General features: G+C 43.0%; 1 protein-coding gene across 1 annotated transcript in view; it reads right to left on the bottom strand.

The window, feature by feature from the left end:
- Positions 1-5,056: 5,056 nt before the first annotated feature.
- ONECUT1 (one cut homeobox 1) overlaps positions 5,057-25,604 on the bottom strand; it is a 40,813-nt gene continuing 20,265 nt past the window's right edge. Inside the window, exon 2 of the mRNA XM_044231116.1 lies at positions 5,057-9,845. Coding sequence (XP_044087051.1) covers positions 9,553-9,845 — 293 coding nt within the window. The 3' untranslated portion in view covers positions 5,057-9,552. The remainder of the gene's footprint in view (positions 9,846-25,604) is intronic.

Genomic DNA, 25,604 nt, shown 5'->3' with positions numbered 1-25,604 from the left:
ATCCAAATTCATATATATTTTTCTTTTTTTTTCTTTTCTTTTCTCTCCAGTGGTGTTCTAGAACCTCAGCTACACTCCTGGACTTTCACAGAAGATTTCTTGTTCATGGGTAATTGTCTAAGATAATGTTCTCCAGGGGCTCCTGGGCCACGGGCAAGAGGCACTGGAGTCAGTTCCTGGTCCATTGCAGGGTCCACAACTGGAACTGAGGTCTGTATGTTTAGTACCCTGTAAGGGTTGGCAAGACTTCTCCTGAGTCCCTTGGCATATAGTGCTGGATCCCATAGCTCCCAGGAAGGCAGTTGTGATCTAGGGTGGATACCAAGTTGTTGATGGGGGATAGGGGCAAGGAACATCTTATTTGGCCAACTTACTGATGTCATTCCCTGGGTGTCAGTTTTCAACAGCTATTTTCTTACACTGCTTGTTAAGAAAAGATGCCATATCCTATGATTGAAATCCATGTTGTTTTGGAGATTTGGCTTATGAGATCTAACTGTCTCCCCAGCAAAATGAAAAATCTTAAAGAAGAAGCCAAAGACAAAAATACTCCGGCTTAATGTTTTCTAAGGAATTGGCTGATGTCATAAACACTATGTGGTCCCGACCATGGCAGCTTAACTAAAATTCAAGAAGGAGGAAGTCAATGACCTCGGTGTGGAGACTTCCAGTGGTAATATATTAGGGGGTTGGTGGTGGGAGTAAAGTTTTAAACACCCGAAAGGAGAATAAGATGAATCCTTTCCCATCACCTCCTTCATGTTCATGAACATACAGAATGCATCATGTTTCCATGAATGGAGTCCCTGAAAGTAAGGACCCTGCCTAGTAGGGTGGAAATACAGAAAACTTTGGAAATAACTGAAACTGATTATATTTTATAGATATTTATTTGCCAGCTGCACTCAGTATGTACACTATTTTCAGCATTTTAATGAAATAGAAGAAAAACACTGACCCCATCTGGAAGACTTCCAATTTCCTTCTGGCTTCCCTTCCCCTGGGCTTCATTTACAAGATCTTTCCGCAGATGCTCCTAGTCCCTCTAGGTCCTCCCGGTGGAGCTTTCCAAATCTACCCAAACTAGCTCCACTCTGCCAAAGACTTAATAGTTGAATTTCAGGAGATACTGTTTGGGATGCCTCTAAGGAGTCTCTTCCTCTTTGTCAGGGTCAACGTCCATTTGCCATTCAAAAAGTTCTTCTAGACAGGTGCACTCTAAACAGTAGTTGTTTTTCTTTCCTTTCTGGTGTCCTGGTACTTAGGTGTTAAACTGGATATCTCTTCAGTGTCAACCCACTGGACCACTTGGCAAAGCCCATTTCACATTTTATTCTACATCTTTGTTGCAAAGCCCCTAATTTTAGAGAACATAAAGTAATTGCTAGAACATGCCAAGAAAACAGTTCTACTCTTATACTGAAAAAAACGGAAAACCTAACTTAGAAATTCAGTTTTTTTAACTAGAAAAATCTGCATTTTAAGATATTTAGCAATAATAAAAATAACTTAGATATATCAAGGATTTGACATATGCCAGACACTATACTAAGCTTTATTTACTTCTAATTTCCTATCCTCACAGCAACCCTGTAATATAGATACTTATCTCCATTGGTTAGATGAGGAAACTGAAATTTAGGAAAGTTAAATCGTTAAAGAATGTGCCCAAAGTCACAGATCTAGTGATCAGCACAGCAGGAATTCCAGAACTAGTTTTCTTTTTCCCTGAGCCAGTCCTCTTGATCAATCACTACACTCTATTAAAGAAAAAAGATCCTAATTTCTCAGTCTTCCCCTAGCTCCTGAGCGACACACACACACACACACACACACAGTATTTTACTGGTGAGGACTTTTAAAGGCCATTCTCTCTAGTAACAATTTTTATTTCTTCTGAAAGTCAATCAGGTTAATATAAATGGCTAACATCTACAAATAGAATGTCCCACTTCCATTTAAAAACAGCCTCCTGCAGCACCTGGCCGGCTTAGTCAGTGGGGCATGGGACTCTTGATCTCGGCGTTATAAGTTTGGGCTCCACGGTGGGTGTAGAGATTACTTAGAAATGAAATATTAAAATAAGTAAATAAACAGCTTCCTGTTCCACCGGGGAACATCATTTTCTTTTTTCTCTTGTGATGAATCCTTTAAACCAGGACCCTGGCTTGAGTTCCCAAACACGCCCCACTCTCAGCTTCATCCTTCCTCCAGAGAAAATCCATGAGCTACTTGCTGATAATTGCGGAGAATAAAAACAAAAGAAGGCAAGAATTGTCTAAATTTAAAGTGCTGGAAAATCCAACCTTTTATTTTACTACATTTTGGTGACTACATAAATGCTGAAACATTTTAACACTGAAAAGCATGATGGCGTCATCACTTGCTTTTTTTTCTTTTTTTCTTTTTTGCTTAGCAAACACAGCAGATGATATTGCACGGCATAAAGTGAGAACAGTAGCGAAGCTTAAAAAAAAAAGAAAGAAACCTTAATGCAGTACAGGAGATACTCATAAATCAGAATAATGCCTAATGCATTACACTTTTTGTTGCTACACACAAAAATACAGAAGAAGCATTGGACAGAGAGAAGGAGAGAGAGACAAAATATTAGCGAACAACCATAACTGGGTACAATAATCATTTAGTCTGAAATGTAGATGCAACGTAGAAACTACCACTGCTTTCTAATTGACAAAGAAAATGACAGCAACATTTGTCTTTTATCAAAAATCTTCTAAGCCCCTCATGGTTAGGTTTTAAAATTAATTATTTAATTATGTATTTACCTTTTTTTTTTTTTTTTTTTTTTCATTGCTAAGGAAGAACTCCCTCTGCTCTTGGAAGATTTTCTACTCTACTGATCTTTTTAAAATTTAATTTTTAATTTTTTTTTTTACCTGATGATTGTCTTAGGCACCCTCCTTACATAATAAACCATCAAGCTAACTTGAACAGGGAAACTGAGTCACACTCAAAGGATAGCTAAGGTCAAAAATGTACTAAAAATAGAAGGGGGGGAAGGGACAGGTCTAAGTGAGTGACAGATGGGCTACCTTCTGAAGGGACAAGAAACACAGGAAGATATGAAGACAACTACCCAAGCAAGTGGAAGACAATGTTTGAAAGTTTATTTTGTTAAAAAATACTTGTCACTTGGTTCAGATGGCAAATCTAAAATGAGCCCACAATGATTATGTAATAAATGCAGAACATACCACAAAAAATAAAAACCAAAACTCACACAGAAACAGAAAATATGACCTTGTGAATCCAACTCTGTTCAGCGTTTCATTGCTGATGGTAAAAGTCTACTTCCTCAACCATTTTCCTGGGCTTTCCGTAACTCGCTGCTCAGCATTTGTATTAAAAACAATAACTAGTCAATGCTCGCCAATCATCCTGCAGCTCAGAGCAGATTTATTGCCCTACTAACATACGTAACAAGTATAAAAATGTTTCTAAGAAAATGGAACATTTGACCCGAAGTCTAAGCCCTCCCTTTCTTTCCCCACCCCTAAGACCCCTGCAAAAGAAAATAAGATAAAATTCTTGTATTGAGAGGAAAAGTATTTACATCTGTGGATTTATGCCATGGAGTTGAAGCAACTTATTTCAGCAACGTAAAACAAAGCAGTGGGCACCGGCATTTCTGAGGATGCCCCTAGCTGGCTGAGAATTATGTCTGTGTGGTGACCTAAAGCAGGACTGAGTATCTGAACAGCCTCGATTCTGGGAGCCTGGGGTAGGGCCCATCTCTGGTGTGGACAAGAGAAGTAGTGGGAAGACGAAGAGTGATAAGAGACCAACTCTAACAGGGCTAGGGGACATTCACTTGGGACTCTTGCCCTTTTGGTTGGGGCGGGGGTGGGGGGAGGCGGTGTTGGGGGAAATTTTAGGTAGCACATTACAAGAAACATATGTGGAGAGGAATGTGTAACTGTGAAGCATTTTCCTTGATAACTGGGGCCAAGCAATTAAATGTTGCTTCTTCTATGGGTCGGCCAGCCAGGCGGGGAGATGGGCCAGCTGCCTCTCAGCCTTGACTTTCTCTTAGGGCGTGAAGCCATTATACTTTCCTTGGCTCTGCAAGAGGAACTGCGCCTCTGCCCTGCCCCTTGCCTTGAAGCAGTTCAGAAACCTGATGAAACTTCAGAGGATTTCCAAATTCAAGTTAGCTTGCCTCTTTTGTTGAGTTTTTTTCACACCCTTTACTTCTCATACCCGTGTGAATGATTTAAAAAAAAAAAAGAAAAGTAGCAAAGTATCTCACAAATGCCGGTGCTTTGAAACATGAAACAACTCTTAAATTCTTTGGAATTTCAGGTCTAACCTGCAAAATAATCTTTTCTTAAAAAAATTAATAAATTAAAAGAACACAAATAAATGCCTTTCTCCTTTCTAAGTGACAAAAAGGTCTACCTTGAAACACTCATTTTGGCATGTACAAGTTTTTTGAGGGGGGATCCTGGCAGTGTTCACAACACACACTGAAGTGCGTGCTAAGAAAAAGCTAAAGATACACCCTGCAGTTAAGAGAAGCTCTTGCCTTCAGCTTATCTTAGCATCAAGAACAAAAAGATTGTAACGTAAAGCTTTGGCCATTTCAATTCTACTATATACACCATAAAAACTACACAGTCATAAATTAAAGCAGTGATTAAATAAGCTCATATAAAATGTAATTAAATTAAAAAAATCACAGCACATTATAGAGAAAAATAGGAACCAGTTTCACAAAAAGGAGATTATATATATATATATTTTTTACCCTGTGGAAACAAACTTACTACGAAACACAAAAACTTCATAAGTAACCATCAAAATGAGAATCATTTCTTATTCCATTCTTGCATTTTTACACAACCCTTAACCCACCTGGGGGAACATTTATGGAAATTAAGTCTTCCTTGAGCAACAGAGCAGTTCTGCCAAGAAAATAAACCCCAAACCGAAGGGGGGGGCGGGGGACATCCCAAACATACAAACTACAAAATAAATAAGAATTATAAAGTTTTTTTTAAAAGTAACCTTAACAATTATCAAACTAGTAAGTTCTGCCTTATCACATAGACTCTCTATACAACATAACCCTAAAACTTTATTACTATGAGGTATTTGGAGGAATTGGTAAAAGTGATGCACGGCCTGCCTGGTGAAGGGACTCGGTGAAGTTGGGGAACCTCGAGAGGGAACGAGGAGGAGGAGCTTTGGTTTATCAGCAAGAAATTGGGGGGGGGTAAAGTCATCCTTTGGTATCAAAGAAAGTTTCATTGCATGGTTGCACGGAAAAAGCACCACGGTGAATAATTATTCCTTTTTTTTTTTTCATTAGTGGCCTTTCTAAGAGGCTGAGGTATTCAAAGAGTATAAGGTGAGAGGTCAACAGCGGTTTAACACTTTGGTTCAAGCAAGGCACTCGTCCTAGGAGTTTACAAAGTTTGCAACATGTTTGCCTAGAGATTTACAAGTAGAACTAGCAGTAGTAAGAGTAGTATTTCCTAATGTTGTTATCATTTCGTATCATTATTATTAAGAATGAAGACAAGTTTACACACTGAGTGAAGAGTGAGAAAGGGAGGGGAGGTGGGAAGGGGAAAAAGGTGGAGTTCCCTCTGCAGACCAAGGCCGTGCATGAACATATCTTTGGTATTCTTTGGTATCATCAATGTGATTAAAATCACCAATGGAAATCGAGTGAGGTAGCGTCTTTGGTTCACACTATAAATAGTAGATTTTTACACTTTTTTTTCTTTTTTTTTCCTTTTTTTCCTTTTTTTTCCTTTTTTTTAACACGTGGAAGTAGCTATTTCTTACCTTCTGCTTCTTTGTCCTTACTATTTAGGAAATAGTTACCAAATGTACTGTAAAGCTAACCACACCACAAGAATAATCCAGAAGGCCAATCGCATCTCAAAATGGCCTCTGGTATTTGAATGCACCCTAAACAACTAGATAGGAAAGGGAGAAGTGCTTTCTCTTTGTTTGCTAAATGCATAGTTTTCATCCTTTATGTACAAAGAAGGGAGGACCTTTCTTAGGGAAAATGCCTTTAGAGTTCATGTGAAAATGTCCTAGGACTCTTTGGTATAGCGAAGTTTGCATTTAACCTGCAAAGACGGATCATTCACCTGGGGTAGCAATGGGAGTGGCAGGAGTCCAAAAGTAGCGCAGTACTTTCATTTTTTGTCCTGGAAAAGTAATTATGATTTTTTGGGGGGCAGAGTGAGTGACATGTTCAGTTGGAACATCCGAATTCCTCCACATTCTCTCTGTGTTTGGGGATCTATGCCAGCTGCTTCCATTAGTTCCTGACATCCAGACCTCATTTACCTGAAGACTTACTGAAATCTGGGCTCTTGGAGTGTCCAGACTTCACATCTCCCACTCTCTCTCTCTCTGCCCCCTTTCAGGGAAGCTTCTGGCCATGAGAGGACCTGAATGATGGATGGTCAAAAATAGTCTAACTTCCTCTACCAAAAAACCCCCAAAACATGTGAGTGTAGCACTGGAATCAACAAACATACAAATGAAAGACTGAGGTACCTTTTTGGGTGAATTTTGCAAAAGGATTGAGAAATAATGGGTGAGCAAATGGCACGTGATCTGCTCCACTGAATGTGGTAGGTTACAAAACCTGAGCCGTAAATCAATGCTACATGCCAAGTTAGAAGCAATCATCGGTCACGTACGACGTAACGAGTGTATTGCTCATGAGAAGCTGAGTTTGTCTATTATGATTTTGAAAAGTAAAGTTTGTGAGTATGCTTGAACAGTCTAGTAAAAAAATTGCTTTTCAGGCTCTGATTTGTGCATCTGCTTATGAGAAAATATATCTCTAGGCCCTGAAATTTTGTAATGGGTGCAAATTCAATGCTGGTATGAAAATTATCTTTGGTGTTAGCAAATAGGATCACTGGATTATTTTTCAAAAAACCATAATGATGGGAATATTAGAAATGTAGCAATATTCTTTGAGGCTGTGTCTACACAGTACCAAAATAATTTGTCAGAAATGTAAAATGCAATTAGATTAATCTGAAGGGGCAATATAGCAAAAACAAAACAAAAAAACATGGTGTTCTAATTCAACTTTTGTTTTTCCTGGGGTGCTGAATTTGGTAAGATTGTGTGTAGACACAGCTTGAGTTTCCCTGCATTTAAAATTCTCGTGTTTTAAATAAATAAGGCTTTCCTCCCTCCTAAATTATAAATATATAGCTGTACTCCTGGCCCCCTCCATTCTGGAGTGAGACAAAAAGTTAATCATTTTTCTCCTTTTGGTTTATGTCATTGACAAGATTATATGTTAAGCAAATCTCTAGGGGAGGCCATTGAAATGGTCTCTTTTAATAGCTGAAGTGTAATTGTGCCATGTTTGGAAGGGAAAATTTTAAGCTGGAATTTGGTGTGAGATTAAAACAAATACTAAGACAAAATGTGTCAAGGCAAATGCGCTGTTTCATTAAAAGAGAAGCATGTGTTGGCTTGCTTTTCTCATTCTATAGCAGATATGAAGGACAGCCAGATGGCTTGTGGGTATAGCTTTATCTCTCCAGGTGTCTGTCTCTTCTAGACCTAGACAAGATGCTCAGATTTGACCTTAGGGAGTTAGGTTTTTGTGTCAAGATGGTTCAAATTCTTTTTAACATTTTAATGACACTCAATCAACAACTTGTTGTGGAGATTACATTTCATTTTATATTTCTAATTAGGTGTGGTAATTAACCAAGAGCACCCAATTCTTTACCTAATAGTACAAAGGGATCCTCTGCTATGAAAAGTTATAATTCATTGGCATTCAGAGAGAATTTTTCTGGGAAGCAAGTGATTCACTTGGGTACTACTACTACAACTGTGTCAGCTTTTTTTCTTCCCCCTTGATTTCTCCAGCTGTGGTTAAGTGATTTGGAAAAATAGAAATTGAAAATTTTGTATTTAGAAGCTCAGGTCTAGGGATCTATCTGTCTCTGTTAGAGAGTGAACTCCATGTCATAAAATTTCCAGCTTAATGCAGTAGCAAGAAAGAATGTAGTACACTTTGGAGGCTATGCTTAGTGAAATAAATAGCTTTGTGCCTAGACAACCTAGTCTTCCACTAGAACTCTGGTGTTTTCTACGCTGTTCCACCATTTCTCAGTTGGATCTGCTGTTTCTAGTGATGTCCAAGTCACACAGTATCTGTGATTGGCAATGAAATCAATTTGGCTTCAAATACTGGATAGTTCATTTTAATAATAATGTTGGTCTGCTCACTTTGTGTGTTTGCAGAGTATTTTTAAAAGGTATTTGGTGTCAAATGCATAAGTCAAATTAACCTAAATGTGATATCCTTTATTCAGTGGTCTTTTACTAAAAAAGCATTACTTAGAACAAATTTTCTAATTTAATTACTTGCTCTGCTAACCTTAGTTTTCTAATTTACAAATGGGGTCCTACTACGGAAGAATCCCCAGGTTTTCTCAGCTATAAACAGATTATGGCATCATGTCTACAGTCTACTTAAGTGTCATTTACGGATCCCGCAAGGGAGTGTGCCATCTGGCTGTACCTGTCCACTACACTGACCTCTCTCTTATGATATTAATTGCTTCCCTGAAGCTACATTCTTTCTTGCCAGTTCTGAAAACTAATATTTCAAATGCGTCAAGAGTCATAAATAATAGTCATGATCCTATGTGGCATGTGTATTACAGCTAGATCAGTTCATACGTATAACTTTACATAGTATCTTGTGTAAAAATAGCTTTGGTTATTAAAATCATTGCAATAAAATACCTGCACTATAATATTAAGTGTGTTCTTTGGTACCTAGGTGATTTTTTTTTTTTTAATGGATGGACTCTTGTTTCATTTCTTAAAAAATATCTGAACATTCCTTAACAAACAAAGAGAATGCACTGGTTTAGGTGTCATTCAAATTTTCTTTGCTGGGTTTGAATCTGCATTTAGGTTGTGGGCCTGGCAGGTTCAAACGCTAGGCTAGATGAGCGAAATCACACTCCTATCCAATGAACTCAGACAACCCCACACTATATTGGTTGCACGCCTACAGCACAACCCTTCCTGAAGACCAGCCCTGCCTAAGTCCCTAACCACTGGTGGTGTGTGCATGTGTGTATGTGTGTGTGTGTGTATGCACTCACGTACCCACACACAGTACTGAGACACCATACACCTTCGAGGCATGGTGGAACAGATGAGAAAGTCTGGTCTTAAGAGAGGTCCACTCAAAGGCTCAAAATCACTATGCTCCAAACCACGAAACAGCCAAGCACAGCGAGAGTGATCATGGATTGAAGATGTGAGATCCAGTGGTGCTTTCCTGCTCATGGTTTTTCTTGCCAAGTCGTTGCCCCGCTGAAGTGTGTGTCTCCGAACAAAGTCAGAATGCAGGTGAGCTAAGTCTTTGGTTTCTTTGGACTATAAATAACACTTTTTTTTTTTCTTCAAATATTTCTAAGTATAAACCTGCTATCTTGAGGTCCTGGTCTTTTAAAAATTTTTTTTATTTAAAGCTTTTCCACCGAGGTTTAGTTTGTGGTTATTCCTTCATGCTTTGGTACAAGTGCTTGATGAAGAAGATGAGTTGCCTGAATTGGAGCTGCCCTCGTCCTGCCACTTGTCCAGACTCCTCCTCCTCGCGTTCATGAAGAAATTGCTGACGGTGCTCAGCTCCAACCCCAGCTGCTGGGAAATAGTGATTTGTAATTCTTTGGATGGGCGCTTATTTTCCTTGAATATTGCATGTAGAGTTCGACGCTGGACATCTGTGAAGACCAACCTGGGCTTTTTGGGTGTGTTGCCTCTATCCTTCCCATGTTCTTGTTCTTTCCTTTTGCATGCTGTAAAAAAAATCACAGTGGATGTTAGAACAAATTGCCCAGGAGATTCAAGAGTAGAAAGGCAGAGCCAGTAACATTTGTTTGCCATTCCTCACGGACCACTTTGTGGTTGCTGAGCTCTAATATTAGTACCATGGTGGGATGAGAGGCAAGCGTGATATAAAGATGGAGAATTTGGAGGAGAGGGGGTTCTGTGAGTCTTGGGTGTGGGTCCTGGCTTTGTAAGCATCGGCTCTTTGTCCGTCATGAGTGGTAAACCAATGAACTCCACCTTGGCCTCAGATACTTCGTCTGCAGAAGATAGTGTCCTGGCAAAACAAACTTGCTGCTTGAATTTTTATATCACCTTCTGCAAAATGGTTATAAGAATAACGGGCCAACTAACGGGTGGCTTAGTTGGTTAAGTTTCTGCTTTCAGCTCAGGTCATGGTCCTAGCATCAGGGTCCTTGTTCAGCAGGAAGCCTGCTTCTCCCTCTGCCCTGCTCCCCCTGCTATGCTCTCTCTGTCTCTGACAAAAAAAAAAATAAAAAATAAATAAAAATAAATAAAAAATTAAAAAAAAACCTTCCTTGCTGGGTTGTGGTAAGGATGTATGAAATAGTGCATGCAAAATTTATGTTAACTGAAATGCTTTACACATGCAAAATCTTATTAGCCAGAAGTGGCTGTATGCTTCAAAGGGTTTATAGTCTGCTCCTGGTAGAATACTAAGAGCCTAAGAGTCTGAAAACAATATAAAAAGGAATTGCATTTGTTCTCCTTCTGATCTTTTTTTGTTTCGCAGGCAACTCCGTATGTAAGGAAACTGTAGATAGCATGCTGTCATACCCATCAAACAGTCTCCAGTGTTAGGGAGTGTACACTTGGGGCTTGGAGACCAGAGACCACTCCCAATGCCCCCATCAATCAATCCCGAAATAACCATATAATCCCGAAATAACCATATAATCTATGTAAAAATGATGCTCTGGTTATGCTAACGCAACTTAAGACAAAGCGCCTGTGTCCTGACTCCAATCAGATTGCTGCCTTTCCTCATCCTACACAGGCACTGAGGAGCAGCCAGTACTATCTTCATTTCTGGCTGGCTATACTCTGACATGAGCTCCAGTCACAGTGAGAGGCAGATGGGGCAAGTTCTTGGTTGAGGTAGAGACTGTTACTCTTCCTTCCATCTATCTTTCACCCTCCCTCTCTCTTCCTCCCAGTGTTTCTTCCTTCTTTCCTCTCTCCCTCTTTCTTCCCCCCTCCCTCCCTTCCCTTCTTCCTCTCTCTCGCCCTTCCCCGCCTCCCCCTTCCTTCCTTCTTTCCCTTCCTTCTCTTCCTTTCTTGGCCTGAGTGATAAAACAACCTTTACTGTAGTAGTAACACTGATACAGATGTTCTATTCTGGATCAGGACTACCCCCACCTTGCCCCACCCTACCCCTTGGTCCTCATCAATGTGGAACTTTGGAGAGGAGGGGCAGAATCCCTAAACAGAGCTGGAGAGGGGCAAGTGGGAATGGTGAATGCAGGGGTCACCTGGAACCAAATGTTCAGCAGGGTCAAGATGCTTGTATCCTCTGTCCTGATGGAGGCTGGGAATACTTGCATCCTGGGTTCAAGATTTGACAATGCCCTGACCCGCGTTCAAAGCTGGGGTGGGGTGTGGAAAAGACTTAGTCCAGGGTTCAAGAGAATGCCTTGGTCCCAGATTCCAGCTTTGGGGCTGAGCATGGGAGATGGATAGGTCCCAGGTTAGGGGTGGGGGAATATCCCTGGGTCCAGAGTTTGAGGTTGACTGGATGCTCTGGTCTCCAAGCCCCAAGTTCAGGACTGGGCTAGAGTTTGGTCCCTTATGTAATGGGGGTCAGGTAGAAGGGATATCCTCTGCTCCACCTCCAGCCTCTTTGTATTCCAGGTTCTCAGTGTCTTACTAGATGGTGGTTCATTGGCTCTGCGTAGATGCAGTCTCTCTGCTCTCCTCTCCTAGCCGTGCTCTCCTGTAAGCCCCTATATTTCATTCTTAATTGTTCCTGGATTTTAGAGTTTCCCTAGGGCCTTAGCTCAGTAGTCAGATCAGCTGAAAAGCTAATGAAAGAAGGCTGAAGAAGACTCCAGACTTTGGAGTCCAATCTAGGGGTCTCCAATTTTTTTTTTTTTTAAAGATTTTATTTATTTATTTGACAGAGAGAAATCACAAGTAGATGGAGAGGCAGGCAGAGAGAGAGAGAGAGAGAAGCAGGCTCCCTGCTGAGCAGAGAGCCCGATGCGGGACTCGATCCCAGGACCCTGAGATCATGACCTGAGCTGAAGGCAGCGGCTTAACCCACTGAGCCACCCAGGCGCCCTCCAATTTTTTTTTTAACCATGTGCTACTTAGTAAAAAAATGTTTTTAGTGTACACTTCCTAACATTATTTATTTATAAATTAAATATATGTGCTACCCTACTACTATATGATGTATATTATAAAATATAAAAATTTTGAAAGGAGAAAAATAAAAATAGACACAGAAATTCTCTTCTGCTGATGAATTCCTTTGCCTAGGCCCTAGCATGCATTTACCCCAACCAAAGCACCACTGGTCCAACTCCAATCACAGGGAACTATGAGGGCAAGAACTTCAGAATGGAAACGAAGGGAAAGCTCAGTCATAAAAGAGAGATCTTGAGGCCAGTCATGCCATATGGTACCTTTTATAACAAATCCTGTAGGTCACTGGCTATCTCCCTTTTCAACATGAGCGACAGCATCAACATAATGGGAAGTATTGTATTAAATGCTCAATCCCTCAGAGCATTGAGCTACCTGTACGGAACCAGCTGAACTTCCCCAAACAGAATCCCTGCCCGTGGGGACTGACAGCCCTCAGTGGGCAACTAGATTAAGTCTCTGAAAGAACAGCTGATTAGATGGAAGGCACCTCTAGTTAGTCTGAATTAGCCCATGTAGACCAGCTTTATACAATACTGATGTACATGGCTGATGGATTCATTCCTTCCTCTTCACAAGTGAATATGACACAGGCTTTGCTCTAAAGGAAGTCAGTCTAATGATCACAGAAGTAAATGACTGTATCAATATAAAGAATATACAGGATTATTACTCCTGCGTGAGGATATTAAAGAGGGCATCATAGAGGAGGGGGTGCTTACAGGGGGCCTGAAAGGGTGAGTAGGAGTTTGCTAACGAGAGACATGGGACAAACTCATGCCCAGCATGGGGAGCAGTGCTCATGAAGGACTGATAAATGTTAGTCGACAAAGATCACAACTAAATTATCTTGTTGGTAAGGAGCATTACTGAAAGATTTTGAGAAAGGGTAGAGTGTGATTAAATTTGGGTCTAGAAAAACCCCTCTGGTGGTGTTGTGGGGATAAAATGGAAAGCAGTAAGATTAGGGACAAGGATGCTGTTACCATCTCAATTCCCTCAGGAGTGAGGCACTCATTCCTCCACCTGCTGCAAGAGTTGGTGGCTGGTGGCCCTCAGCTGAGGGCCATTCTGGGAATTGCCCTGGGGGTGGGGTGGGAGGCTGCCTATATCCAGTGGGGGGTGAGGGGAGTAGGGGAATGCACCCCTCCCCAACCCCTTGCATCATGTTGGGACAATTCTGAGGGATCACCCAGTTCTATAGCACCCCACAGAATTGGTTGAGCTTATTCTGGCCACTATCAAAGTTCCACTTCTTCAGCCTGGTCTTTCATCCTCTACTCCCTTAAAAGGGACTGTTCTCCATAGCTCTCTCGGATACTCTGGCTACATGCAAGTCTCAGAAACCCAGACTCTGGGTTTCTGAGACCCAGAAAATCTGACCTAAGAAAACCAGCATAGTGAGGACCTCAAATTAGACAATGACAGTTGGGGGTGGAATATGGGATCAAATTCAAGAGCTCCTTAGAAGACAGAATCAGGAGGACTTAATGACAACTTGGCTGAGAGGGCAGAATTCTGAACAAGTCCCAGGTTTCTGATTGGAAGGTGGTAATGAGGCCATCAGGGAATGCAGATGGAGAAAAGAATTTTATGAGGACAGTAATCACTTCTATGTGGGACAAATTGCATTTGAAGTGCTTGTTGGACATTCTGTTAAAGATCTCCAATAGGTGGTTGTCCAGCAGACAGCACGATATATGGGCCCTAGAGCTCTTGGGTTGGGGGGAAGGGAGGTCTGGGCTAGGACTATAGACTGGGAAGTCATTAGAGCTCTAGATGGTAAATTACACAATATACTTATGGAAGTGCATAACAACAGGTGCAGACTGAACTTATTTATTATTCAAAAGACAGAGCTAAGGGAAATCACCAAGAGATGTCTGTTTTCCACCTAACCAGGTTGTATATTGGAATCACTTCAGTCTGGTCCTTGGCATTTGGCAGGACTGAGTGGGCTATAGCTACTTCCAAACCAGCATTTCCCAAATGGTGTCAGAGGAATGATACTGTCTCCAATGGGTTCCTGGAAAAGATGGTTTGCAGGTCAAGTACCTTTTGGCAAAACCCACTATATATATAACTTCTTCTTCAAAATTCACAATATGTGTTAGCACATATAATTATGTTTCCCAAATATTATTTAGCCCTAGAACTGTGTTTAGCAGGAGCTTTCTATTAATGTCTCATGCAATACTAATATTGGGGAAATGCAGTTTGGAAGTTTTTGCCCCGAGATCTCAACAGTTGTTCTTACACATGTCATGACGTCAGAGCCTGGGGATTGAGATTCTCCAGCAGCAGGGAGCCTGGGTGACTCACTTCATATCTCCAGGACATCCTAGCATAGTACCTGGCTATAAGGGGAGCTCACTACCTGGTGGTGACTATAGAGAGGTGGGTGTGACTCAGTACCTGGGGTCTATTCGGAGGCAGCTCTGTGCAGACGTTGGAGTTGCTGAGGAAGAATGCAGAGCTATCAGTAGGATGAAGAGTAGATTAGAGCTTGTTGAAGGTCACTGGGTGACCATAACAAAGAGGTTAGGAGGAACAACCCACAGCTTACACAGAATGACAGTGGTTAGAACTGTCAAGAGAATATGAACGAGAGCAATGCTTTGGAAATTCCATGGGATACATTTTAGGGTTGAGATTACCCATTAGAAGGTAGGAGACCACCCACCGGAGGTCATGAGAGCCCACGTAGTGTGCAAGGTCGCAGGCGAGAATTCTACCACTGAACCACCCATGCCGTAGTGTGCAAGGTGGAAAGCAGGAGTAGGGCAGTGGAGTGAGGCATCACATGAGGTACCACTGCTCACAGGAACAACACTGCCTATGTTTTATGTTAAAGTTATACATTCTGTTTAGGTGTACAGTTACCACTACAAATAGAGGAATATTTATCATACAATGAGAATATAAGAAAAAGGATTTTTATTGTTTGTGGAAGGTAGGGCTGAAAAGGATGACGACCTGTCATGAGTCAACTTTATGAAGATAGGCCAGAGATACATTTGCAATATGCAGTGGCAGAGTGTAGTGGGTGATCTCGGACACGAGACTTTGATCTTCTCTGTGGGCAAGGTCACCCATAGTGAGTGCTAAGCAAGAGGTAGAAATAGGCATGGGAGACAGTAAAAGGCAGCTAGGACTTTGTGTACCAAAAGAATAAAGATTGTAAAGAATTATTATTTATTTTTAAAAGGAAGCACATGAGGAGATGGGTAAAAGACAAAGGCTTTCATTTTAGGCATGCCTGGGACCCATGCTTTGCACATAGCTGGCAAGACTGAGCCAACTGTATTTCCAGAAATATGAATTCTGCAGGATATTGAAAGGTATTGCATGAACAATGAGTTTTGAGGTCAGTCTGGGAAATGCTGAGTTAATTAATGATGAAACTGCAGGACTTCTCAGAGCCTTTAATATGTTAAGGTGCTCTGATACTAACACGGTCTCCCAAATTTAATATACTAATGTGCACTGATACTTATGGGGTCTCCCAAACTTCTTTGATTAAGGAGCTCTCTTCAGGGAATTTCTCAAAGGAATGGCGTTGCTTAGAATAATGTTTCTCAAAATGTGGTTGGCAGACCCATGCTGGTCTGTGAACTGTTAACTGACCTGCAGTAAGATCAGTACAGAAAATTGCGAATAAGCAATTAGAAATGCTTATGCATTCTAATACAGGGAGATACTGCTGTAATAATCAAGTGTGTGATTATTGTTCTAATAATACATTTTTTACTGCATTATCAAAACTATTGTTCTAGGGGTGCCTGGTGGCTCAGTCGGTTGAGCCTCTGACTCTTGGTTTTGGCCCTGGTCATGATCTTGGGGTCATGAGTTCCCGTTGAGATAAGCCCCTATTGGGCTCTGCACTCAGCGTGAAATCTGCGTGTCCCTCTCCTTCTGCTCCTTCCCCCACTTGTGTTCTTTCTCTAAAATAAGTAAATAAATAAAATCTTTTTTTTTTCTAAATTTTTTAAGAAGATTTTATTTATTTATTTGACAGAGAGTGGGAGATCACAAGTAGGCAGAGAGAGAGTGGGAAGCAGGCTCCCTGCTGAGCAGAGAGCCTGATGTGGGGCTCGATCCCAGAACCCTGAGATCATGACCTGAGCCGAAGGCAGAGGCTTAACCCACTGAGCCATCCAGGTGCCCCCTTTTTTCTAAATTTTTAAAAAAGATTTTATTTATTTATTTGACATAGAGAGAGAGAGAGAGGGAACACAAGCAGGGGGAGTAGGAGTGGGAGAAGCAGTCTCCCTACTAAGCAGAGAGCCTGATACAGGACTCAATTCCAGGACCCTCGGATCATGACTTGAGCTGAAGGCAGACGCTTAAGGACTGAGCCACCCAGGTGCCTAATAAGTAAAATCTTTAAAAAAAAACCCTACTCTTCCAGGACAGATGAAAATTAGAAACAAACAGCTAGTCCTTTTGTACCTAGGGTTTAAGAAACTCCTAGAACTTACTTTATAAAACATGGCATACAGTAACATCCAAGAATCAGCTGTCAGCCAAGGATTCCTTCATCAGCTTGTATCCATTTTCCTGATTTCATGACACAAAGGACTTTACAACATCTAAAATACTGATTGAGTTCAGCAAAATTCTGCCAAGACTTGGTCTAGGAACATGTGAGTACAGACATATTGGCCTGGGGGACATTTATAAAGCCAGATAGGTTGATAAGACAACTTTATAGATGAACCTGGGCTAAGGACACAGTTCAAGTCCCAGCTCTGTGGCCCCTGATAGATGTGTGATCTTGAGCAAGTCCCCCACTTTATTTGAGCCTTAGTTCATCCAGCCGCAAAATAGAGGACAATGGTCTTTCATCACAGGATTATAATAAGCATTAAGAAGATAATATCTGGGGGCTCCTGGATGGCTCAGTTGGTTAAGTGTCTGCCTTCAGCTCAGGTCATGATTCCAGAGTCCTGGGATGGAACCCCATGTCGGTCCCTGCTCAGTGGGGAGTCTACTTCTCCCTCTGCCCACTGTGTTCTCTCTCTCATATCTCTGTCTCTCTCTCACAAATAAATAAAAATTTTTAAAAAAGAAAAATAAAAAGAAGAAGATCATATATATTGAAGTGATTATTAAAACTACAAGCCCTTAAGGGAGTATTCCAGATGTTGGCAAATTAATTTTTTTACTCCTCCCCCCCCTTCTTTGATCACAATGCAAGTATAGACGCTGGATTCGCAGAGTAGGCTGGAATAATCTTTGCTCTGACTCTAGCCTGTGGCATGAACTTGGACACACCGTTTGACATTTCTTTCTGCCTTCTTTAAATGAGCAGACTATGTTTCAAGGCCCCTATGGATGCAAAAGTCCTGTGCGTCAATGAATAACACACAGTTGCAGTGTCCCTCCTGGTTTCCAAAGTCTACGATCACCTCAAAAAACTTCCAACATAACCATACTCTCATTTAGGATATATAGCCTTGATGTTGACTTTCCTTCTTTTTTTAAAGGATCTTATTTATTTATTTGAGACAGAGAGATACAAAGAGAGAGAGAGAGGCAGAGGGAGAAGCAGATTCCCTGCCAAGCCAAGAGCCTGATGTGGGACTCGATCCCAGGACATCAGGATCATGACCTGAGCTGAAGGCAGACACTTAACCAGTTGAGCCACCCAAATGCCCCCATGTTGGCTTCCCTTTTCTCCCACTTTATGGCATCTCAAAACGGGTGAGTAATGGCTCTGCAGGAATATCAGCCAGCGCCGCCAATAATCCTGATCCCGATCACCATCTGAATGAAGGTGATACACATAAAATTACATTCCTCATAGTTGCTTCAACTTCTAAAGTTCAGGAGCTCTGAAGATTAAAGCGTTTACAACAACCAGTACTGCAGACGCTGAGAACAGTTAAGCATTTGCCCACCTAGGATTCTGAGCCATTAAACAATTGTAGTTTATATTTTTACTGAGTTGCTACCTTTTCATTACAATTGTAGGGCGATTTATTTAACTTGCTTCCTGACTTTCTGGATCATTTGTCCTAGAATTGGCTGCTTTACATAAAATGGAAATGTGGAGGAGAGTAAGGCTGTCTTCTCCGGGGCAGTGAAGCTGGGTATGTTTCACTGTGTGCTTGCTGAGAGTACACCGAGGGCCTGGGAGACTCAGAATGTACTCGATATTCCCAGTCTATGAGTGAGGAAGGCATTGTAAAAAGCACTGCACTGGTCGTCAGAAGTTTTGGGTTATGGTTCCTACTCTGTCATTGATTAGTTGAAGGACGGGGTTAAATCCCTTAACTAAGCCATACCCAGGTTCCTTTAGTGTATTATGTATAATGAAGGAACTGGACTAAATAGCTTATAGTCCCTTCAAGGTGTAGCCATATGACTTGATGTGCGTAAACAGATTTCTATATCACTCCAGGAGGAAGTGGGCAGGCAGTACAGACCCTGTTCAGGACTACTGGTTTCTACGTCATTCATGGGCACCTGGACAAGTGTGAGGGTTGGACTGTTTACTTTAGGGAACAGCTGGGCAATCCTTCCAGGACACATCCCATCTTTTAAAAATTTTATTTATTTATTTAAAGATTTTATTTATTTATTTGACAGACAGAGATCACAAGTAGGCAGGCAGAGAGAGGGGGGAAGCAGGCTCCCTGTTGAGCAGAGAGCCCGATTCGGGGCTCAATCCCAGGACCTGGGATCATGAACTGAGCCGAAGGCAGAGGCTTTAACCCACTGAGCCACACAGGGGCTCCAGGACATGCCCATCTTTTGTCAGATTGTCCAAGGACCACTACTACCTCCATCTCACTCCTAGGAGATGGTTGGGGGGGGGGATTAGAGAGAGAAGATCTTTGGGGCAGGGCAACTTTCAATGAAGTAGGAAGGGGAAAAACACCTGTGTGTACAGTAGACAGTATTATTAGGTGAACAGAAAGCTGGACTCCATAAATTGTGTTATTCTTAGTCATAATTTATAAAGATCTTTTAGAAAATTCTAGCTTAACTTCCTTGCCCTAAGAAGGACTATGGAGACTATGTGATTTTTTTTGGGGGGGGGGGTGAAGGGGACTAGTGGATGCATATGTAGACAAGTGAAAATCAGGGAAACGGGCTCACTTCTAGGCAGTCCTACTATCTGATAGAATAAGACAGTTTGGGGGCCAAATGAAGGGTAAAACTTGTGTCTGTCACTCGAGAGGCATTACTGAATCCAGCAACTGCTCTGTGAGGACCACACTTAATGGGCTGAAGGAAATTTAGGGCCATATCCTGTGGGGTGGGCAAGTTTGGGCCTTGATGTCTGGAGGGAGAACCCCAGAGAGGCAGGGTAAAATGACTGAGGGATGCAGGGAAGAACCAGACCTGGGAGATTCAAATCAGATTCATCTGGTGGTTTGAACATAATGGATTGAGAGAGGACTGTACACCTATAGCTTCCCCCTTCATAGGTGGCTTGTGCCCTGTGAGTCCCCATGCTATGGCCAAGTATTTTCTCCCTCCAAACAACTGCCTGAGTGTCTGCTGCCTCAACATGATTCCAAGGGAGGTGGTCCAGAAAGAAGTAAAGGGGAAAGCTGAGATTTTCAGAGTGCCATGAAACTGTGGCATGTTAAATAGGGCCAGCTAGAGACCCAGTGTCTTCGCCCTACAGGCCAGTCCTAGTGGGATGCCTGGGTGGCTCAGTCAGTTAAATGTCTGCCTTTGGCTCAGGTCATGATCTCAGGGTTGTGGGATCAAGCCCTACCTCGGGCTCCCTGCTCAGCGAGGAGCCTGCTTCTCTGTCCCTCTGCCCCTCCCCCTGCTCGTTCTCTTTTCAAATAAATAAAATATTGGGGAGGGGGGAAGGCCAATGCTGGTGCTGAAATCTTCTTGAGTTGGTAAGCCGGTGATGTCCCATGTCATTCAGGGAAGGTCCAGCCTGGAGTGGGAGGAAGAGAGTCCAGGCGGCTGCTAAGGCTCTCAGGTCCTCTACTGTTCCAATGCCTTCAAGGTCAGGTGGGGTGCACTGGTAACATAAAGGCACACCCTAAAATCCTACCCAGATTCCTGATAGGCTTGCCAGAGAGATCCCTGCACACTCTGCTCAGGGTAGTTCGCTTCAGGAGTAGGGAAGAATAAAAAGGCAGCTGGGCCAGAGTAGGTAAATCCACAGGGACAGAGAACAGGTTGGTGGTTACCTATGACTGAGTGGGCAGTGGGAGGAAATGCCAGTGACTCCTCGTGGCTACATGGTTTCTTTTGGGATGAGGTGATGAAACGGTTCTAAAATTGGTTGTGGTGCCAGTTGCACAGCCCTGTGAGTCTACTAAAACCACTGAATGACACACTTTAAAAGGGAGAATTGTATAAGAGGTAAATTATATCTTAATAAAATTGTTTACTGAAGGAGTCACTGGGCATGCACACAGGGTGAGTCCCCAGTGATCGCTCAGTCTGCCACTGAGAAGAAACCTCTTCTAAACTGTGCCAAGGAAAAGCAAGGGTCGGCTGGTCATGTCTACTGAGCCCCCAAAGACCCCCTCTTGACAGCTGAAGCTTCTTTTCTTTTCTTTCTTTTTTTTTCTTTAAAAAAGATTTTATTTATTTGAGAGAGCATAGGAGGGAAGAGCAGAGGGAGAGGGAGAAGCAGACTCCCCACTGAACAGGGAGTTCATCACAAGACCCTAGATCATGACCTTAGCCAAAGGCAGGTACTTAACTGACAGAGCCACCCAGCGGCCCCAAAGCTGTCTTTCAAAACAAACTCTTTGTGGAGGAGCGAGAATGCAAATAAAACACATTTCAGTAAAAAAAGATAGTGGTTGAGAGAGACGTAAAAAGCAGGACCCTGGAAGTGACCATGGCAGGTTCCTGAGCCCATTCTACAGGCCAACACCTGCACTGTGGGGATCAGACAGCTAGTGAGTGTGTTGCAACAGTTTCCGGATTCTAGCTGTGACTCTGGAAGTGCTGGGTCCATGTCACCGGCTTCGCCTTGTGTTATTTTGCTACACTGTGGTTTATCTGCCAGGCCCCCGGTTGCTTCTGGAATGAGGCAGTTGCTGAGTGGCAGCTTTAGAGGGCACAGCAGAACACACAATGTACCACTTGAACAGCAACTCCAGTGAGTTTCCCGTGATATGGTCAAGGGCAGCCTCTACATGGGGAGTGCACCCCTGCACAGATTGTCTGGAAACCTCGGAGCCCAGCAGAGGGAGGTGGAGCGAGTACGACCTGCTGGCCACAAGCTAGCGTCGTGCACATCTGTGAGTTTGTGGATAGCCAGAGCCCCCGTGGAGACTCTCCTGGGCATGCATGGGGCAGGCCTGCTAGAAACCTGCCAACAAACATTCCCAGCCAGAAATGATCCCTACAACTCACCCCTGTATCTTGCTCTACAGTGCTTAAAGCATCCCCCTTGAACCTTCCTATGGGATCTCCACAAAACTCAGGTGAGGTAGAAATGGGTATTCCTTCTTTCTCTGTAGATGAAGAAACAATGTCAGAGAGGTTAGGTGACTTGCCTATGGGTGTACAGCTGATTGGGTAGGGACCTCCAACCCACTGTGCCTGGAGGCAGGTGTCAGCAAAGTGGACACACGTTCATGACACACGTCCTCAAAATGATTAAATGGGCAGGAGCAGTGGAGGGAAGGGAGCCCAGGGGACCTGCAGCCACAGTGAGCAGGGCAGGAACAAGGGCCAGTGGGCAGCAGACTTGTTGTCAGCCGTGATTCTCTGTGGCTGAAAGGGTTACAAGAGACTGTCTAGGAGAGTGGACACATGGAAATTGAACTGGAGAGAGTTCGGGCAGTGTGGGGACAGCACACACCCCCACTGGCCTGGGAGAGGGAAGCTAGTTCCATAGGGATGCCAAGGAGCAGGAGATAGCTATCTCACGGGGATGTGTGCTTGGAGAGGAAGCTACACAAAACTGAGCTGATCAAGTGGAAAAAGAAAGACAGGAGCAGCTAAAGCTGGGAGAGTGTGCTCCATTAAATTCTGGTGGGAAAAGTCACCCAAACCCCTCACCACCCTGCCTTGTGGGTTTGTTCAACAGAGCTGTCCAGGATGGAGACCTGCCTTCCCATGCATCTGCTGTCCGGACTCCTTCTGGAGTCAGCGTATAAAATATTGCCATCAACCTCTCTTCTCTAATGCCTGTATGAGAAGGAGCTCAACAGTCTGTAGCCCAAGAGGTAAGGCTGTCGGACTTTATGATCCAGAGGGCAGAGGCTGCCTGTGCTTGGGAGGACTGGAACAGGAGCGGTTGAAACGTGTAGCTGCTCCCCCTGTGCTATGCTCCATATGCCTATCACCTTTCAGAGCCTCTCAGCAAGTATGGGAGCTAGATATGACTGTTACCTCTAGTTTGCAGATGGGCAGGCTGAGGTTCCAAGGTCCAGGACCTGGCCCAATGTCACCCTGACAGTAAATGGTGGGCCTGGGATGATACCCTGGGGAAGACCTGCTGATGGTTCTGGAGGAGATGACAAGGGCGGCGCAGGTATTCCTTGGGCACAAACCAGAGGGACACCAGAGAATCCTATTTTATTCTCTGTGACCCTAGACTGTCTTAGTTCTTCTCCCCACAAAGTTTGTCTTCTCTCATTTGTTCTGTGTTCTCATATAGGCTGAACTTGGGCTAGAATGCTGAGCTGAGAATCCTCGTTGAATGAATACATTTTCCTATCCCTAGGATACTTGCATTGTCCTCTCGCTGGCCATTCGCACTCACACACACACATTTTCCTGAGCACAAGCTCAGGCTTTTTGAGGCTCATGGAAAGAAACACCCACTACCAGAACCACCCTTCCATGAAGCTCTTTCCCTGCACTGCAGCTTCAAAGGAACCAGTGGGAAGAGATGCCACTGCCTTGCACCTGCTTGTTCAGTTAGTAACAAAAGGTAATGTGGCTGTTTTCTGAAAGCCTGGCGCAGAAATTCTGATTTTTAAAATCCTACATTTCTCTTAATGCCTGATCCTTTGGAGTTTTATCATATCATTATCCCTCATCTTAAAGAGCCTCTCAATAGTTTAGACCCCAGTAACTGGAAGTGTGATATTGATTTTGATGTTGATTCATCAAAAAATCAAAACAAATGGTAGACCTGATGAATGACATGCTTTTGATGTGTTATTACCTCATTTGGGCCTACTGTGTATTTCAAGTCTTAGTTTGTTGATCCTATTTCTTGAATTATAACGCCATGTATAATACTTTATAATATTTTTAGCAATTGAAAATTATAAAATATAATTCCTTTATTTTATTTTATTTTTTTAAAGATTTTATTTATTTATTTGACAGAGAGAGAGAGAGAAAACACAAGGAGGCAAAGAGGCAGGCAGAGAGAGTGGGGGGGAAGCAGGTTCCCTGCTGAGCAGAGAGCCTGATGCGGGCCTCAACCACAGGACCCTGAGGTCATGACCTGAGTCGAAGGCAGAGGCTTAACCCACAGAGCCGCCCAGGTGCCCAAAATAGAATTCCCTTAAAAATAACCTACAATTTTGACTTTTCACAACGTTATCAGAAATTTACCATAATTAATTTCAAATTTCACATTAGTGGTTTTCCTTATTTGCATTTCTGGAAGGTTGTCCATAGAGTCGAATTGTAAATGTTATTCTCCCAATGGCATGTATAATCAGTCTCACAAGGGCCTCTCAAGAGCCTGAAAGGAAAGCAGCTGGTGGCTATTCTAGGACCCTGACACTGACTGCAACTGCCTTTCCCATCTTACTACCTACTACTGCCTGTCCACCACCCCTGCTGAGCCACACTGCTCAGAAGTCAGTCCTAGATGCACCATGAATTTTCACACCTCTACTTCTTTCGCTCAAGTTGTTCCCTCACCCAGAATGTCCTTCCTTGTCTTTCTTTTCTTAAAAAATATTTATTTATTTATTTGACAGAGAGAGAGAGAGAGCATGCGTGCACAAGTAAGCAGAGTGGCAGGCAGAGAGAGAGGGAGAAGCAAGCTCCCCACCGAGCAAGCAGGGTCCCCGCTGCAGAACTCGATTCCAGGACCCTGGGATCATGACCTAAGCCAAACGCAGACGCTTAACCAACTGAGCCACCCAGGCGCCTCTGTCTTTCTTTTCTATACAAAATTTCCCCCGTGTGTTCAAAGCCCAGCTCAAATATCTCATTTTCTGGTAAGCCTTCTCTACCCCCTCTCCCATCCAAACAGAACTGTTTTCTCCTTTGATCAGACCACCTCCCCACCATTTCCCCAGATAATTATTTACCTACTCATCTCTCTCACTAGACCAAGAGTTCCATAACAGTAGGCTGTGGACTATTTCTTTGGCATATATATTCAACAAATTATTTGTTGGAAAAATAATTTGGATGTGGCCCAGAAAATAATTTGGATGTGGCCCATTTTCTGTATCACAGAAAATGGATACACCCAAGACAGAAGACTAAACTTTGAGTGTGTACAGAGAATGAAATTCCATGAGATTTCTTTAACCCTTTTCATGGGATAACTGTTTTGAAGCAGTTTAATGGTACTGTAGGGGATATTTCTGAATTGTAACTGTGAAGTCAGTGAAAGGGGGGTGCTGAGCCCCTGGTAAAGGAAACTGGTGCAGCCACCACTCCTATGGTTAAGATGGAAGGGGGTTCGGGGAGGAGGCTGAAGTAACAGAGTGGAAAAGAAGATGCCGAGGGGCTGAATTTGGGTCACTGAAACAAGCTGGAGGCAGGGCCTCACCCAGATGAAGTACCTAGGTGGGGTCGCTGGGTTTCAGAGGACAAGATGCTGCGTTTGTCCTTGCTAAGTCTGTATGAGAAGGAGCTCAACAGTCTGTGTAGCCCAAGAGGTAAGTCTGTCAGACTTTATGATCCAGAGGGCGGAGGGGGACTGTGCTTGGGAGGACTGGAACTTGCTAAGTCTGGGTGGTGACTGGTCCATACATGCTCAGTCAAATACAGGGATGCTGTCAAATCAAGGGACACAAATCAAGGCTGGGTGAGAACAGAAAGGAACAGATTAAGGGCTGTGAGCTTTTCAGCACAGATGACACCTCCTCCATCTTGAGGGTACTGGTAACCATCCAACGCAGGGGGGGGTGGGGAAGGGGCAGATGTGGAGCTGCAGGCCGCCCCCTCTGGCAAGTGATGGTCCTTCACGCTCACCCACTCTGCCTCCTGATTATCCTCCTGGCACCAGGAAGAGAAAATAGAACTGGGGTATTTATTTGCTTTTACTTTACACCTCCATACCCATGCTGTGACAGAAAAATCCCTATTAGTTTGCACTGGACCAGCTTCATGGCTGTTAGGGTTAGAATACATTTAAAGCACCACTTTACCTGGGAATAGCCTGTTCTGTGTACACACACGTACACATATCATAA

Source organism: Neovison vison, chromosome 13 (genome assembly GCF_020171115.1).
Source record: "Neovison vison isolate M4711 chromosome 13, ASM_NN_V1, whole genome shotgun sequence".
NCBI lineage: Eukaryota > Metazoa > Chordata > Mammalia > Carnivora > Mustelidae > Neogale > Neogale vison.
This window is presented reverse-complemented; position numbering and strand designations above follow the sequence as displayed.